The 18,138-nt window shown below is 39.7% G+C and overlaps 2 protein-coding genes across 2 annotated transcripts in view; both read left to right on the top strand.

The window, feature by feature from the left end:
- plcl5 (phospholipase C like 5) overlaps nt 1-13,148 on the top strand; it is a 66,289-nt gene extending 53,141 nt beyond the window's left edge. The window contains exons 5-6 of the mRNA XM_044181305.1: nt 8,305-8,414; nt 11,245-13,148. Coding sequence (XP_044037240.1) covers nt 8,305-8,414; nt 11,245-11,697 — 563 coding nt within the window. The 3' untranslated portion in view covers nt 11,698-13,148. The remainder of the gene's footprint in view (nt 1-8,304; nt 8,415-11,244) is intronic.
- A 1,033-nt stretch (nt 13,149-14,181) lies between these two features.
- On the top strand, nt 14,182-16,252 carry hcrt (hypocretin (orexin) neuropeptide precursor). The gene is given in 3 exon segments (XM_044181308.1): nt 14,182-14,454; nt 15,579-15,862; nt 15,864-16,252. Coding segments are annotated over 3 exon segments (444 nt in total). The 5' UTR covers nt 14,182-14,370; the 3' UTR covers nt 15,940-16,252.
- The last annotated feature ends 1,886 nt before the right edge of the window (nt 16,253-18,138 follow it).

Genomic DNA, 18,138 nt, shown 5'->3' with positions numbered 1-18,138 from the left:
AAAGAGGACAGAGAGCATAAACATCCTTTGAGAGGAGGAGAGAAATGAAAAGGTTTGACAGAGTGTGGAGTGAGAGGCGAGGGATGACAAACCGGATAGAAAAGGATGGAATTAAAGAAGCATTTCACCAGTATAGTGTTTTTAAAAAGGGTGCTTGATGTAAGAGCTCCGGCCTTTTAGGGGAGAGGATAAAATTGACCATAATAAGATCATTAGGAGAGAAATGGCTTAAAATGAAGAAATCCTGTGGCTTGTCTTCTCCAGCCTCTTTTACATTCAGCACTAATTGTTCCTCATTTGCCTTGCTTCTCTACTACTCAGCAGTGCCTCTGCTGAAGAGCTCCTCAAATAGGAGCACATAGTTTGAATACGGGCATCTTCATTTTGCATGTTTATACCTCACACTCTAATGCTGTAGGCCTAGACCCTGTCTAGCAAACACCAATTAAAAACACACGCACAGTCGGACTATAGTCCTGGCGCAAGGACTGCAATCAGCTCTCCCATTGATGACAACATGATGATTTATTGCTAGACCTTCCAACCTAACCCTTCCTCCTCTACCTAACCTAATAGGAGAACTAATAATTATCACATCATTATTTAACTGGTCAACAAGACATAACTGAAACAAATATGAAACCTACAGATTCAGGACTATTAGAGAGCTTACAATAGCTGGTGTAACCATGGAAAGCCATTTATAGTTTGTGTGTTATTGTTGTTGTTGTGTGTTTTGTGTATTATAAACCCAAAGAAGACAGGGAAAGCTCACTCACTGGCACATGCCAACCTAATATCCTGAGGCCAAAAAGCCAATATAAGCCTGCTATGCCCAGCTTTACTCCCCAGTGTCACACAGAGGCAGGCATATACTTCATTCCCCCCATCACAACAAGCCAAGCTGATATTCGTGCTGTGCATTTACCCCAGGATCTAGGTTGAACACTGGGGCTTCAATAACTGAGCTGTCCCCTGGTTCTGAGGTTCCCCAGCCCAGAGCTGGAAGCATCTTCAAAGGCGATGACTGCAGAGTTAAGCAGAGCTTAAACCCCACACAGCCACGCTCACAGCAGTATCAGTATAGCTGGATACCGGAGGCTGATGCTCAACTTACTGCTGCTGTCAGGCGAAAACCTTGTACTTCCAAAATGTAAAATTTGCAAGAGCTACAGTAAAAAAATCAATCTTGTTTCGTGCCTGACAAGCATGCTTGTTTAAAGTAATTTAATTCATTTTGAAAGGGCCTCAAAAGCCCAGGGGTTGGAGCATTTTCTCAAAGAGCATGTAAAGTTTACAATCCAACTGAAGTAAAAACATGGAAATTCCTAAATTTGGAGTTACAAGGTTTTCACATAAGTGCAGCATTATTTAAGAATGAAACAATGAGGCAGAGGGTTGGAGCGACAGCTCTGAGGGGCCTCAGCTGCATGCCAAACATAGCACTTTCCCTATCGCCCACTCCCCTGCCCCCAGCACTAACACACATGCCTCAATCCTAAACCCTGCCATTCTCAATGGACATAAATGCCATGTCTGTTCATTCATGCTTCCAGACATTCGCTGTAGTTGTTGTAGTATTTATAGCGATACGTGAGGCTGAAAAGAGGAAAGGAAAAATATAATGTACAAATAGCAGCTTTTTCTCTGACATAATGTTGCTCTCCAGCAGGTAGCCAGAAAAACAGATGGCAGTATTTCATCACATTATTTAACTACGTTAAGGTTTATGCACGTATGTAGTGCGCATGCGCCAGCCCGCATGCTGCCTGTTGCTGTAGCAAAAGAGTTTCCCTTCAGGGATCAATAAAGTATTTCTGATTCTGATTCTGAACAATTATTTCTTCTCTCAATTGTTATAATATTGCATTTCTTGTTACTAATGTATAACAGCCCCATCTACATCAACACATGCAAGCACAAAGTATAAAATATTGTCCATTTATGATTACAGAAGCAAACATAAATTTGTAAATTTCTGTGCTTGCAATGATTGAATATCAATTAAGAGCATTTCAAGATAGGAAAAATGCTTGATGGGGAAATTATGACGCTCGATACTGTCTCCGTAAGTCAACATTTTATATCATAATAAAATGTAAATGAATAACCCGCGTAAATGAATAACTTTCCAATATTAATTCAGACACTTCTGTCCTGTTCCTCAGCTCAGAGTGCTCTTTGTCCTCTCCTTCTGCATCCTGTTTCATCAGGTCCCTGTTGTCTGTATATCTGCTGCTGCTTTTGCTTGCATATACTGTATGCAGAATTCTTTCATAATGGTCCATGAAGTTTTATGTGTAGTTTTAACTGTATGGTTTAGAATAAAAGGAAAATTAAATCTATATAGCAATATTATTACATGGTTAGCCTAATAAGGAGAATTAGATCAATTGTGTTATGTCGTTCTTAAAAATTGCTGAGATGCTGGAAAACTTGAACTGTGAAACTGCTCTAAAATGTACTTGAACTTGACCTTCATAATGCTGAATATGTGACAGATAGAAAAGGTGAGAGGGTTGAGCAAAGCCACTTCAATCTAATTTTACAATCAAAGTCAGTGGATCTACTGAAATGCTAAACAGACTCACCTGTCTCCCTATGCAGCCTGCGTCTCAGTTAAGCATTTCTTATCCTCTAGAGAGCAGAAAAACCATGGGACCATTGGGATGAGCTCTTGACCCTCCCCCCCCTCAAAATGCTGCATCTTTCTGATGGCTGGGAAAGCATGAATTCACCTCTTTTGATAGACTGACAAGCACTGAATGCACCCTTCAGAAGCCATCTCATAAGCCATATGATTATGTTCAAACTGACGACGACAGTAGCAACAGCCTGAACACAGAGAGAGAATCAGAGAGGCATACGAAGAGCGAGATGGTGGATTTGCATGGAATTGAAGGTTTTGTCCCTATGATCGATCCAGAAGCCAAAGGTATAATTTTGGTGTAATGGCTGTGTGAGAAGCGGTGCTATTAGAGGACACGCTGTCAGCATCGGAGAGGGAATGTGTGGTGCAGTAGGTTGTGCGTGTGTGTATGTGTGCGTTTAATTTAAGGCCTTTGATTGGACCTGACACTTGTGCCCTAGCCAGTAAAAGTGTGATCTGCTCATCAGCTAAATGCTGTTGTGACAAAGCCATAATCACAATGACGGGCTGGCTGCGATCTGAAATGAGGGACCTGAACTAACCTCTTACCGCCTAGATTGCCTTTTGTTTTAAATCCAAACAACATGGAATGAGTGGCACATTGGCAGATTAATCACTCATACAGTAGGAGACGAGAAACTGTGATGCAGGACAGTCTTGGGTTGCTATGGCTCTTACTTCCCAACAACCCCTCCTCCCTTTCTTCTTTCCTTCCTGTGTTCAGTTTATGCCCCGTCATTATTGCAGCTTATCAGTTTAATTTGGGCAGTGAAGCTGACGTGTTGATGAGGATGGAGAGGTGCTGGATGATTCCCCTGGGCACTATTGATGGCTCGCCATCACACACACGCTAATGGGGCACCAGATAGACAGCTGGGATGCACACTCTGGCACCTCCAGATGCTACCACTGGGTTTGTGTCTGTACTGTGTACACTGGTTTATGTGTCTGCATGCATATCTAATCTGTTTGTGTATGGAGAGATCAACTCCCATTCCTTCTCCTACCTAGCCTTTGCTCCACTAGCTTCCAAAAGGTTCCACTAGTTTTCTCAAGTAAGGATTTCTTTCAGCAGCTTTTCTGAAAATTTTAACATATTCGTGGGCTTTTGTGTCCATATTCATTGTGTGGTGGTTGGTACAACTTTAACCTTTAGCCATTTTAACAAACATAAAATGATGATAATTTTATTAGTATTTCAAAAAGTATTTCAACTACTAACTGTACTTGTTGAATGCTACCAACAGTGGTGGGAAATAACTAAGTACATTTACTCAAGTACTGTACTTAGGCACAGTTTTGAGGTACCTGTATTTTACTTGAGAATTTCTATTTTATGCTAATTCAGAGGGAAATATTGTACTCCACTACATTTATTTGATCACTATAGTTACTTTGATTTTACATACAAAACAAAAGATCAACTAAAAAATGTGATGATTTTGTATTGACTATAGGCCCTGCATACCCACACAGGTGTGACTGATCACACCTGCTCAGCTTGGATTTACGTTATATCACGAAACTCACTGTACCAATAAGAATGATAAAGTTGTAACTTGTCCCACAAGAAAACTAACAGGAAAGTGACAGAGATGACATCAACCCAGTACATGCCCACGCAGTCCTGAGAAAAGGTCTAATGGCAAAATAAGTGAAAACACTTGTGGACATTAACCACAGATGTGCAAGATCTTTGAACTACCCGAAGGTTTGCTACCTTAAAATGATCATTTATCTTTGCTAAACTGAGAAAGAGCTTAGATTTTACTATCCACTAGAGTAGTAAATACACACTTAGCTTAGATTGTGGACAGCTTTTCTGAAAGTCTTAGAAACTCCTCTGAGTTATAGATGCTAGTAGAACATGGGCTACCTTAGAGAGGGGTCAGGGCTTAATTAATTTATTAATATAACATGCATCTCTGTGTATTCCACATCTAGGTTGTAAGGCATTCAGGTGTCTGGTTTCAATATAGCCCTGCATCCTACCATATTAAAACAGGCCGCGGAACAGGTGTAAGCTCACTTTATGCGTTTAGGAGCTGCTGCTGTCTTCCTGCAAGCCTGACTATGCTTATTTATTGATGTCCCCTTACATGCAAAGACCCTCTCTCTGCCTGACCACTCTGACTGTGTTAGTATGGGTTGAAGCCACTCCATGTGGATTCCATTATCATGGATATCCAAGGGATAAAGACATTTCCCTCCCTTTGTCTTCCTTGGCTTTGTGCAGTCCTTGTTTTCCCAGCTCATCAGCAGCTGGAAAATCCCATTCTCTATTTGTAATGATGATATTCTGCCTGGGCTCTGCAGTGTGTATGACTTAATATAAATGAATGAAACATTGATGTGATTGTATGTATCTCCTTCTCACCCCCTTTCCCATCTTTGTTTTCATCATTTCTTTTCATCAGATCCTGTTTGGAGATTCTGTTTGATTTTATTATTGACTTACCTTTCTCTCTCTCTCTGGCTGTCTCTTTTTCTGTGCATGTCTGTCTATGTATTTGGAGCATAAGAGGGGCTGCTGCAGTACTCATTACAAAGGCAAAAAACCCTCTCTGCTGTATGCAGAGACTGTAAGCCTTTACTGAGGTGTGTGTGTGTGTGTGTGTGTGTGTGTGTGTGTGTGTGTGTGTGTGTGTGTGTGTGTGTGTGTGTCTACTCAGAAAAGACATGTTGCCCAGTCCTCCTGTCTGTCTAAGCACTAATTTCTCTCTCTCTCTTTCCCCCCATACTATCTCTCTCTCTTTCTGTTTCCACTAGAGAAGCCAAGTATAAGATCCTGTCTCATCAGAATGTGCCATGGGGGCCACATTTTGTTTATTAACTCAAATTTCATTGAGTTTAAGTGACAGTAAGAAACAACAACTGTGTGACTGTTGGGGGAAAGAAGTACTTAATAATTGGGAAATTAAATGCTTGAAGAGGCTGTATTGCGACAAGCCTCCTGTAGCTAATTTCATCTCTTATTTGGCTCTCTGTCTGCCTCACTCCCAAAGTTCTGTGATCGCGAATTGACTACACCAGATTACAAGATCAAATCAGCCCTAAACCTTGTTAACACAACTTTCAGGCTCAGAAACAGATATTCTGCAATGGCTGTACACTTTAAAAATTATATGGAAATGAAAGAACAACAGGGGTCCTGGCTCTTTTTTGCAAGGTTGTGTCTAATGTGCACTGAAGGCCAGATATTGTGTATATACTTCTTGACTTCTTGAGTGTGAGTGTGAGTGTGCTGCAGATTATTTTGGAAAAATGTTCTTGTAGTGAGTGTCAAACATACAGTTATGTCAAGTTGCTGGAACAACATTTGCATACATTTGGTATGGTTCAAAGAAAACTTGAGATGTGTATTGATGCATGAAGTAGAGATTGTTCAGATGATGTGATAAAGTGGGTTGTAGCCTAAAGTACAGTATTATTCTTTTTGGCTTATGGTGCTTTGAATCAGATGAGGAGGCCTTTGTATATGTGTGTACTTGTGCACACATGTTTGTAGGCATTGGTACATTGGAGCCCTGATGCATGCATCAGGATACTCTCTAAGAACATCAACATAATAGTTTTGTGTTGTAGGAGACAATGTAACTGCATGCCTAGATAGTGAGAGCATGGCAGATCATTGAATATTAAACCAAATATTCAATATTATACATGTTATCTCTACCCTTGGAAAATGTCATTTATCAGAATCAGAATCAGAAATACTTTATTGATCCCCGAGGGGAAACTCTTTTGTTACAGCAGCTCACTATCACGTCAGTGCACACAGGAATAGAAGTACTAAGCAAATCAGAATATAATACACTATAATACAGGCAAGATAAATTAAGTACAAAGTGGATATAAGTATAAAATTAAAATAAGTGTAAAGTACAAAGTGGATTTACCGGTTGATGATAAGTATGTAAGGTATAATAATACAATGTAATAATATAAGTAATAAGTAATAGTGCATGAACTGTCAAGTTAAGTGTAGCTTATTAAGATGATTATGAGACAGTGGATATTGCACAGCAGTAATAGAAGTATGAATAAATATCAATAAATAGGGAATATTAAACTGAAAAGAGTATATTGCACGGCAGTATTAAACAGAGAATATTGCAAAATTATTTCAAATATTGCAGTGATGTTAATGATCCAATGTCCAGTTAAGTGATTTAGGGTCATACAGACTAACACTTAGAGGGAGGAGTTAAAGAGTTTGATGGCCACAGGCAAGAATGACTTCCTGTGGCGCTCTGTGGTGCTTTTTGGGGGGATGAGTCTCTCCGCTGAAGGTACTCCTTTGTTTTACCAGGATGGAGTCTAGAGTTATTTTTCAAAAAACAAGCAAGAGTCTACCACTGAGCTGAGGAAATTCTCCTGTTCTCCAACGAAAATCAATTTAATTAAAGATTTCTCGTGACAACAGTGGAGGTGCCGTATCTGCCTACTAGTTACTGAAAAGAGCTGAGGACTAAAGAATGAATGACTTGTGATGATGGGCTTTTTGTGAATTATAGCGTATTATGTTTTGTCAATGTCTTTGCAAATCTAAGCTGGAGTGGCATAAGGTCAGTTGTCAGGGACAGACTGACAAGCAGGCTGAGATGTACAGCTTTAGGAGGAGTTTGTTCTTAAAGCCCAGAGGATTAGTAATGATCTGCCTGGGCTAAATGAAGCCAGACCTACTGATAGACCAATTAAAGGTTAGCCTGCATTGCACCTTAATTTTACCCCTATTAGCAATGCAGCACATTGTATGGTGAACTGCTATTGTGGCCATTAAGTTGCTCATGAGGAGCTGGCTAGATGTCTTTTGTTCTGCAGACTTTGTGTTGCACACTGCAAAAGTGAAAAAGTGACCATAAGAGCAAGCAAATTATTGTATTATTACCTTCATTAAGGATGTTATGTTTTCGGTTCTGCTTGTCTGTTTGTTAGTTGGATAGGTTAGATAAATGTTAACAGATCTCACTTAAACTTTGTGGAAAGTTAAGGAACAAGTGATTCATGGATTTGGAGCCATGTGCAGAACTAGGAAACTTTCAAAGGAAAGTTTATTGTCGTTGTCATATATATGCATTAGAAGCATCCCAGTGCAGTGAAAACCTTTCGTGCTCTGGCTACCTCCCTACAATGCACAATAGATGTGCAATTTAAAAACAAGAAATACACATATTTGTACACATGCACATAGATGCTCCCCTTCGTGTATATATGTATACATATACATACATATGTATATGTACACACACACACCGACACACAAACACACACACACAGTCATACATGCACATACACACACTCACCTGCATACAGTACATACAGTTAGGTATGGGGCAAACAATATAAAATAAATAAAGATAATACACACATTATACAACAGCAGCTGTCAACTCTCATCCGGACTCATTCTGCCAGTGAAGTGAAGTAATTGTACTTATATGTGTGTATACTTCAGATATTTGCACTTGTTTAAGGAACATTTCTGCTCATAAAGAATCAGACACGTGAAAATTAGTGCCACTGTCCGTTGTTTGTTTTTATATAAAAACAACACTCTAACTCATTTTTGCATTACAGTTCTGTTTTTGGCTTTACGGATTCTATTCTATTTATAATTCTCATGCCATGTGTGTGTCTGTCTCTGTGTCCAGGTCTGGACTTCCATGAGGACCTGCATCGTATTGGGGCAAAGGAGGGTTTGAAAGGCCGTAAACTTCAGAAGGCGATGGAGAGCTACGCTTGGAACATCACTGTCCTCAAGGTAAGATGGACTGAACCACACCTGGCATGTGGCTTAAGCACAACAAAGCCCCCTATATTATTCTAGAGACTATAACCAGCTGGATAAGCAATGCCAGAGCCAGTTGCTGAGATTAAACTACATGGTGTCTTAAGAAAGCTCTCTGGGCTAATTGTATTTGCCTTCTCTCTAATCCCTAAATCTCTTAATTAATTACTGTTGATTCCAAGTTCTGTTTTTTTTTATTTACTCATGTAGCTATCCTGACAAGACATGATAGGATTGTTCACACTTGTTTGTAGACACACACATGCTGCTTTAGTATTTCTCATAAGGGAACACTGGGCCCCTTGGTCATGCCTTGAAGATGATGCTCAATAAAATGCATTCTTGTAATCTGCCTGCCCCATGACACAGAGAGATAACGTTGTCCAGTGGCCTCATCTGGTGGCAATACCAGTACTGATAGTACTGATAAAACGCCACATACTACTCAGACTGTGCTGTGCACAGTGGGCCTGTTTTGCTAAATAAGGACTGAGCAGGCCGGATATTTTTATCTCATGTCATCCCCCTGAAATGATTTAGTACTGAGTGAAGAAGCTCCCTTGGCTGAGCTTTTTGCTTGAGTGTCATGTTAGGTAGATGTTTGATTGCTTGATTCTTCTTTGCCTTTTCATGTCTGCCTCATCAGATTGAACGACAGTAAAGATTAGGGCTGCAACTAACAATTATTTAATTAATGATATATCTATCATTTTTCAATTAACTGATTAATAGTTTAGTCTATGAAATGTCAGAAAATAGTGAAAAATTACCATTACAAGTACCCAGAAATCAATGTGACATCTTTAGCTTGTTATGCCTGAACAATAAGGTTGATAACTGGGAAATGCGTTTGCTTAAGTAGTATAACATATGGACACCCAAACCTAATCCCTAACTCACCCACACTCCCTCTATACCCATCACCCCTAAACTCACCCAGCTCTTCTCATTCTTGCCATGCATGTAGCTGTCATGGTGAATGAGGGTTTTTGCCCATTTCTACTATTTGTTTTGTTCTATATAGATGATGGAGAGATGAAGTGGGAGCTTATTGAGTCCATAAATGATAGTTCAAGTTGAGATGCATGGCTCTCAGTCCCGCTCGTGCTCTGCTGTCACATACCACTCAATTCCAATTCCATTCAACAGGGCTTTACTGGCATGGGAAACAGACGTTAACATTGCCAAAGCAAGTGTGAAATAAAAACACATACATAAACAGAAGAAATGTGCTATTAAAATAAGCTAAGAATAAAAATTGTAGACTTGCAGTTAAAAAATACAAATAAGTGAAAACTATATAAACACTGCGACAGTAAGTTCCATAAGAGTAGCTACCACTCTCTATCAACCTCTACAACCTTAAAATAAAACAGTAAAGGCAGGTTATTGACTGCTGATATTTCTATCAAAGGGATGGACTGATTTTGATAAACAAGGAGGAGATTAGGATAGAATTTAATGAGGATATAGTGGTGGGATTTGGTGGCTGTCCTTGCTTGAGCTTAGCCCCCCGTGGATAGCTTTAAGCCAGCTGTAGGGGTGAATGTACCTGAATACTAGTGCTGTCGTGATTTGGCTCTGGCAGCACAGGACAGGCTTCTCGCTGTCTTATTTTATGCCTGGTGAGTCATGACTTACATAATTTCTGTTTTCAGACATATGACTTATTCATGCTCGTGGTTTGCGTGCTGGAGTGGCTCAGGTAAAAGGCCACTTGCAGCAAATTGACGTCACCTGGGAGTAGAGTGTTGGGCGTTGTGAGCAGGGCAGCACCTTTACTCATTCTGCAATATGTTAGACTGCTGTGCCTGCCTTGTGGAACTGAGAACTTTATCCCTTTCACTATTTACACTTCAGTCTGGGATGTTAACTTAACGAGCTGTCACAGCGGGTCAGACTGAGTCCAGAGTGAAGTTCAGTGGGAGGGAGGGAAAATATGCAGATTCACAGATGAGAAGGCAACTGCTTTCAACTGGCTTGTGAACATATGTTGGCGGGATGGTGGTGTAAATTGTTGCAGTGGACACGCTGGAAGAGAGAGGGTTGTGGCAAGGCTGAGAGGCCTAAGGGGAAGAGTCAAGGACTTAAAGACTGTAGAAGTAGAGAGAGTTTTATAATAACATGATTTCTTTTCTTTTTTTCTTTTGGCCAGTTCTAATAATATAAGCACCTCTCACACACAGAAATAACCGCCTGTGGAGAAGACTCACATTTCCACACGGCAGACAGCTAGCTGAAGGAGGCAGGCAGCCATGGCAGTGGCCCAGATTGACTTGACAGTGCTGTAAAGCAGGATGCCAGCCCTGACCACTTCCTCCACATATGGCAGGGATTCATCTCTGGGGTGCTCCCAAATAAAGAGCAGAGACGTAGTATAACATTATCACCATATGACAGCACAATTCACCAGCTGAGAGGAGCAGTAGGAAGGGCTGGCAGGCAACCAAAGGCCTTCTTTCAGTGGCTTTATACTGCCCCCTTCTGCAACTTATTAATTAATGCAAGGAAAAATATTTACCAGACCCCCACACACACACACACACACACACACACACACACACACTTTATTTAAGCAGGTAAAGGTCCTTTTGAGATTAAAATCTCTTTTTCAAAAAAGATCAGGCCCAAAAGGTAGATCATAGAACTAGATGATGTTATCTAACTCAGATAGACTGTAAGTTAAAGTAGGATATCAAATATGTTTCTTTCTATATTTGTTGCCATAAAATCTGATATGGTTATGTGTTGTTGACAAAGCAGTCTCTCTTTCTGTCTCCCTCTATCTCTGTCTCAATCTCAGGGCCAGGCAGACCTGCTGAAGCACGCTAAGAGTGAGGCACTGGACACCTTGCGTCAGATCCACTGTGCAGCTCAGTCCTGTGGTCTCAGTAAAAACGGAGCAGCTTCCCCCCAGCTCCAGCACCACCCTCACCACCAGCCACAGCAGGTCCAGATACAGCAACAGCCTCAGGCCAAGGCCCACCCACAGCCCCCACCACTGCACCAGTCCCAAACTCAGTCCCAATCCCAGACCGCACCTCAGGCTTATCTCCATCCCTTTCCCCAGCAACATCCCCAGCTACCAGCTCACCCTCTGGTTCAAACTTTCTCAAAACCACCGGCATATCATCAACCCCCACCCCTACCACAGCTCCAGTTTCAGTTCCAGAGCCAGCAGCAGAGGGCAGCAGGACCTCTGGACACCATCCCTGAGAAAGAGATGGTCAGTGATGATCCCGCGAGATCCTGCTGACCCGCAGCCTGTGCCCACAGAGAATCCTACCCGAAGAGAGACAGAGAAAGCGACATAGAGATGGAGAAGCAGAAGGGTGTAGAGGAAAAGCAGGAGGCCAGTAACAATTGGGAGATGGAGGAAGTGGCTGAGAGAGTTAAAGAGATGATGATGGTGAGGAAGGCTCGTCGTGTTAGAAGTGAGACACAAGTCTAAGAGGAGGTTTGAGTCAGCCAGAGGGCTGATGGAGAAAAGACCTCACACTTCAATCACACATTTCTAAACAGGATGGAAAACTGGAATGACTTTTCTCTGTCGTAGATTTGGAAGTTAATCTTCCATCTTAGCCAGGAAGTTTAGGTCTCTTCTGTTTTCTCTCTTGTGAAAAGTCCAAAAGGGTAACAGCTGGTAACAAACTTCTGACATGTGTTTCTGCATAGGAACGTGTTCATTAGTTGGATCAGTGAGTTAGATATCCCTTTCTCTCTCTGGGCAGTGCTAATTTCATGCCCCTCAACTATGTACTCTAGCTCTGTGGGTACAGGCTTTACCTCACAATGGCAATTTCGGCCACACATTTGCCTTTTCATTTTCAGAGACTCCTCTGCATGTGTTTGAGCTTTTATTTCTTCATGCTCACACTCTTCTCCTCCATCTTAGCCTTAAAGCTAAGTGCAAACCCTCACTCCTTTCAAAGAAGAGGATGCCATTTTTATTTTCTGTGCACAAAGTAGAGCAGCTCGACTAGGCTAAGGTCTGTAGGAGTCACAGATGAACATTTCAGCACAAACCAGGGAGCTGTAGAGCTAAAATAGAAAAGCAAACTTTAGCTGTTTATGTGTTCAGTCACATTGATGCTCTTCTTGCCTCCCTTGCTGGTGTCAACCTCCATCAAGCCCCACACATCTCCAGTGTGATTCCTTAGGATTAAATTTATTCAGCATTTCTGGACTCACCCCACAGGCTCTCCTTGTCTCCTCCCTAGGGGCTGTGTGTGTGTGACGTTACGTGAGTTGGTGTTTTGGTCCCCAGGGTGGAGCTAGCCCACGTCCGTAGGTGGCGGAGTTCACCAGCCAATCACAACTGGAATATTTGACCCTGCCTGTTAGAGGTCAAAGGTCAACAGAAACATGGTACTGCTGTTAATAAAAAAAAGTGAATATAGATGTAAACTGTATGTAAAATGTACGAAAGGAACATATATTGCTATAATAATTCTTGCAGGCACAGACATTAATGATTGATAATATAATAATTGTTGTTAGTTCTATTGATATTCTGATTCTTTTTTAACATTACTTCCGCGTATACATTGATTTGACACTTGTTGTTCTGTGGTGCAGATCAGGACAACCAGTGCATGTGGGACTGGAACGAGGGTCAAACAATAACCAGACATGTGTTTCACTGCAAAGTGACTGTGGATTCTGTAAGAGCTCCTTTAGTGGCCCATTAAAACTGGCTTCATTGTTTATCCTGTCTCCTCTCGTTCATTTCTCTTTAATGACTTTCAAATGAGGATAAATGCAAATGTCTGTTACAAGGATGTTAAATATGCCCGTCCATAATTTGACTTGAATTTCAGCAATGAATCAATCAGTACCTGCACTGTTATTTTGCTGAAAATGTTTTGGTTATGCAGGGTTCGGGGAATGTGTGAATCTGTAAGTGAAGTGACTTTTTTGATTGGATTCAAACAGACATCGGTAGCTCTTTAGCGCATTTTGAAAGCTTCTTTCACAGTGAATCTAAAGCAATCAATAAAGTTTTTCAAAAGCTTTATTGATTGCTTTTGATGCACTGTTAATACAGTGACTGTCTCTTCATCTAAAATTATTTTCAGTAAAAAAGAAGTAGGAAGAAGTTGTTTTATCATGAATGAGTTTGTTTATTTAAAGCAATTCTTCCTGGTGTCCATAAGATGGCAACAAATATTAAGTAAATGGCTGTGAGGATGAAAGGATGAAAAAAGACAATCTGAAAGTCAATAATTGCTTTAAGTGATATTTGATAACCTGTTATGTTGACTTATGAGAGTGCCAGTATTGTACGCTTTATAAAGCAGATCATGTGGGAGCAGGAGTGTAGCTAAGTGTTACTGGCTTCCCAAAAGGTCAAAAGGCTATTGCTAAAGGCCTCTGTTTTTTCAATTAAAATAACCCTACTTGAAATCTTGGGGTCCTTTTCAGCTGTGGGCCCATAGATTCATCAACACTGTTCACTAGTGAACACTGTGTAGGAGCAAAAATGCACAAAACTGTTCTTGATGTGTCAGTATGGCACCTTTTGTACCAGAGAATGAAGCCCATAGAAGCTCATTAGCATGACTTTTGAATGAGCTTGTCATTAGAACTGATAAAGGGCATCTGGGCTTTTTCTATATTTATATTTTAGAACTCAAAGGACACATTAGCTAATTGACTTCTGTCCCTAACCACTCATTATAATGGTATGTATTCATAAACCTTTGGCATGCGGCCACAAAGAAATACCTGTAGTTCATCAACGGTCCAGAGAAATGCCTTGGAGATGATCTGCAACAGGAGACTAATTAATGGCAGCAAGCTTGACATCAGCACTTCAAACAAGAGACTTGGTGGTTTTGTGTCATGTTTGTGGTTGCCCTGAATAACCATCGCTGTGGACATCACCGAACAATATAAAAGACACTTGTTTCTCCCAAGGGGAGATCAGATGACTCCCCTTCACACAAGCCTGAAGATGACGTGGTTCCCGACCAATTTCCAGAAAGCTGCTGGGATGGACACATCAAACAGGGTAAAACAGCTTAAGTTAGATTTTTTATTTAAAAATCAGTGATCAATTTGTTTGACATTGCAAATTCATGGTTTTAAAACTTTCATAAGGTTGGTTGCTCATTTAAGAGTTTTTTCATGGCCATGTCTTTCTACGTCTATATACATTTTTCTGAACATTTATTTTCTTTGCATTTTCATATCCTTTTGGCACTGAGACTTCACTGAGAAGTAGCAAGTTCACATACTTGGGTTGCATTTACAGGGAACTGTAAGACACCCTTTCCTACCAAACTTCTTTTGGACAGATAGATTTCTCTGTTCAGGGGATCGATATGGATCATTCCTGGGACATTTTGTAGTTGAAACGCTCTCTGAGGCATGTAGTCATGGGTAATCAGTCTTTATGTAGTATTTTACCTAGCTCATTGTAAATTGTATTATCTGTCTTGCTTGTGCTTTGTATCACTGTCTATGTCTAAGGACACAAGTTGCAAATTAGCTTAGGCTGTATGTGCCTCTCTGTTCTCCTCTCTGTATCTGTTTCTATAAGAATAAACAAAAACATTAATTTGTCCAGGATATAGACAAATTGCTTAGCCATGACTATGCCCATATAATCACCTAGGGTTGCACATTTTCATTTATATGAACTTTAAAAAATAAAATGCATTCTGTTATATTGGGATGATTTTGTTTATGTAATATCACTTTGACTAGAGATTAAGATTTTAGCATGTATATGTGGAATAATGTCAGTATGATTTTATTGGAGATTCAGTGATTCATATACTTTATGTAAGGATAAATAATTGTGCACAGCACAACAGTTGGTCATGGTAGTACTCTATGTATCCTTGACTAGATGTTAGGGTTTTATTATGTGTATTTAGAATAAATGTCATAGGAGTTTGTCTATCCATCCTTGATTCATTCCTTTCCATCAATCAACATTAAATATACACTTTAAAGCTCTAACCAGCACATGTTAAATATGGTGTAAGCACATAAAACATACATACTTGTATTTACTTATTTTGTTTTATTATTATTTACTTATAGTGGCGTTTTGTAGCATTTTAGGCCTACAGATCATATTCTTGTATCAGTTCATTTGGGTGTAAACTGATCTCTTTTGCCCAGCAGAAAGTCCTGGTGCTGGTTTTGATGTTGCTGCTGTCTCAACTGGCCTGTGATGCTTATAGCGTGTCTGAGTGCTGCAGAGAACCATCTCGCTCCTGTCGCCTCTATGTGTTGTTGTGTCGCTCTGGCAGCAAGACCTTCGGGGAAGCGCTCACAGGAGATGCCGCCGCTGGCATCCTCACGCTGGGTAAACGGAAAGAAGATGAGGATCGCTTGCAGAGCCGACTCCACCAGCTCCTCCAAGGCTCCAGGAACCAAGCAGCAGGGATCCTGACTATGGGGAAGAGGACTGAAGAGAGCTGGAGAGCAGTACATGGACTGGATGGCTCAGTCAAGAACTACTCTCACAACACCCCTGATTTAAGCTAAATACCTCATGGGACTCTGTGGGACTCTATGTAGAATCTATGTAGAAAACACACACTTATTTGGGTGTTATTACACAAAATGTATATTTTTTTGCTCATGTAGAAATTATTTTGTGATTTTCTTTGAACTATGCCTGTTTGAATGTGATATGATCAGATAACATTAGGAAGATTTATAATAGTGTACATATATAGAAAAGGCCTTGTGGTGTAATAAAAAATATAATGCTGACAACATATCTTTAATTATTCTTGGGTGGGTTTTCTAGGGTTAGAACTAAATATTTCTTACATTTTCTATTAAGAAAGTGCTCAAAATTTGTCAGCTACCTGACATCATTGAAACATTTGACAAAAATCAAATGCAGATATGATTCTATCATGGCTAAAGTTTATGCTGAATTAACCAGAGAACCAAAATCATGTTACTTACATTAATTCTATCCTATAAACAATTTATCCATCTAACAAAAAGGCTGTGATTCAAACAACTTAAAGCAGTATGTATTTAGCCAATCCAGAAGTAAGAGCACTGTTATCAATTGGCTCCTCTTTCAAACATTGTTGGTACAAATAAGTATTCCAACAGAATCAAATCAAAACCACAAAAGATTTTCCATGAACAAGAATTACTTCACAAAGGAGGAAGACACACATTGTATCATCTTATATACATGTTCATTATTCAAACAACATTGGGAAGTGAAAAAAGAGGTTCAGAATAGTCTGATTGTTTGGGAGAGCAAGGGAGTGTCCTAGATTTATATGTTGTTTCATTTTATTATTGCCAAAAAAAAAGACTGAATATGTCTTTTGTCTCATGTATTATTTTCCATTTCACTTCACTTCATTAACTAGTAGCTGGTAGAAGCTTAATGTCAGTTTTGTGAAACGATAGACAAAGTAGAAACAGTGGAATAGCTAGTAGGGATTAAACATTATCTCTCTAAAGAGCGTGCCATTTTTTCACTTGGTTCAAAAAAGAAAGAGCAGCTGGAAACAGTAGAGTAATGGTAAACAGAGACCACCATTTGTTTTTCATAATTTTTTAACACATTAAGCTTGAAATTGGTTAGGGTTTTACTGGGGAGGGTGTTGCACTTTTTTTCTAAGTAAAGGGGAGGGTTCAAAACAAATACAAGACTCACCCCACCCCAATAGTTTTTGTGTTATCTCTTACACTGAACCAAATCCAGCATCTCAGCTCACTCCTAGGAGCCCATCAGAATCAGAATTAGAAATGCTTTATTGATTTAAGTACCACAGTGGATTTAGAGGTTGATAAGTATGTACGGTACAATACAATGTAATAATATAAGTAATAAGTGCAATAATGAGTACTGTCAAGTTAAGTGTAGCTTGTTAAGATGATTATGAGACAGTGGATATTGCACAGCAGTAATAGAAGTATGAATAAATATCAATAAATAGGGAATATTAAACTGAAAAGAGTATATTGCACAGGAGTATTAAACAGAGAATATTGCACTATTATTTCAAGTATTGCAGTGATGTTAATGGTCCAATGTCCAGTTAAGTGATTTAAGGTCATATAGACTAACACTTAGAGGGAGGAGGGAGGATCACAGTGTGGGAATAAAGAAGACCACAAGATGGTGCTGATATGACAAAAAGTGCAGATGATAGCCTATCTAATAAGATGCCTTGTGCATGTTTTGTAAAAATATATATAAAATTGTTGTACCATCACTTCTGTTTGCCCAGAACCTGTGTGTATTTACCCTTGCTAACCAAGATATTTAACAAAGAATTGTTTTTGTTCAAGCCTTACATGGATAATCTTGATAAAACTTTGCACCTTTTAATGCCATCGCATGCCATCTCTCCATCAAACTATTTATTTACTTTTTACCTAATCAATATTTAATAATTCCCCTATTAGAAAATAAATAGAAGTTTGTAATACTATTTAAAGTTCGTCTCAGATGTAAAAAAAAAAAAGAAAAGAAAGAAAGACACGTCTGTATTTTAAATCTGCTTTTTAAATTTGACAATTTTAGATGTAATCAGATTCAGATAACCATTTGCTTAACCCAAAGTCATTTGACGTAGGAGCATCATAGAAAATGATTGAGAAGCAGATTTCTGTAGCTGTTGTTGAAATGTTCTTGAGTTGCTCAATGTGCAGATGGAGATGATGTTATAGCTTGCCTAATTACTTTATTGGGACTCTT

The sequence above is a fragment of the Siniperca chuatsi genome, linkage group LG21 (assembly GCF_020085105.1).
Source record: "Siniperca chuatsi isolate FFG_IHB_CAS linkage group LG21, ASM2008510v1, whole genome shotgun sequence".
Lineage (NCBI taxonomy): Eukaryota > Metazoa > Chordata > Actinopteri > Centrarchiformes > Sinipercidae > Siniperca > Siniperca chuatsi.
The sequence above is the reverse complement of the archived record's forward strand: the minus strand, read 5'-3'. Positions and strand labels throughout refer to the sequence as shown.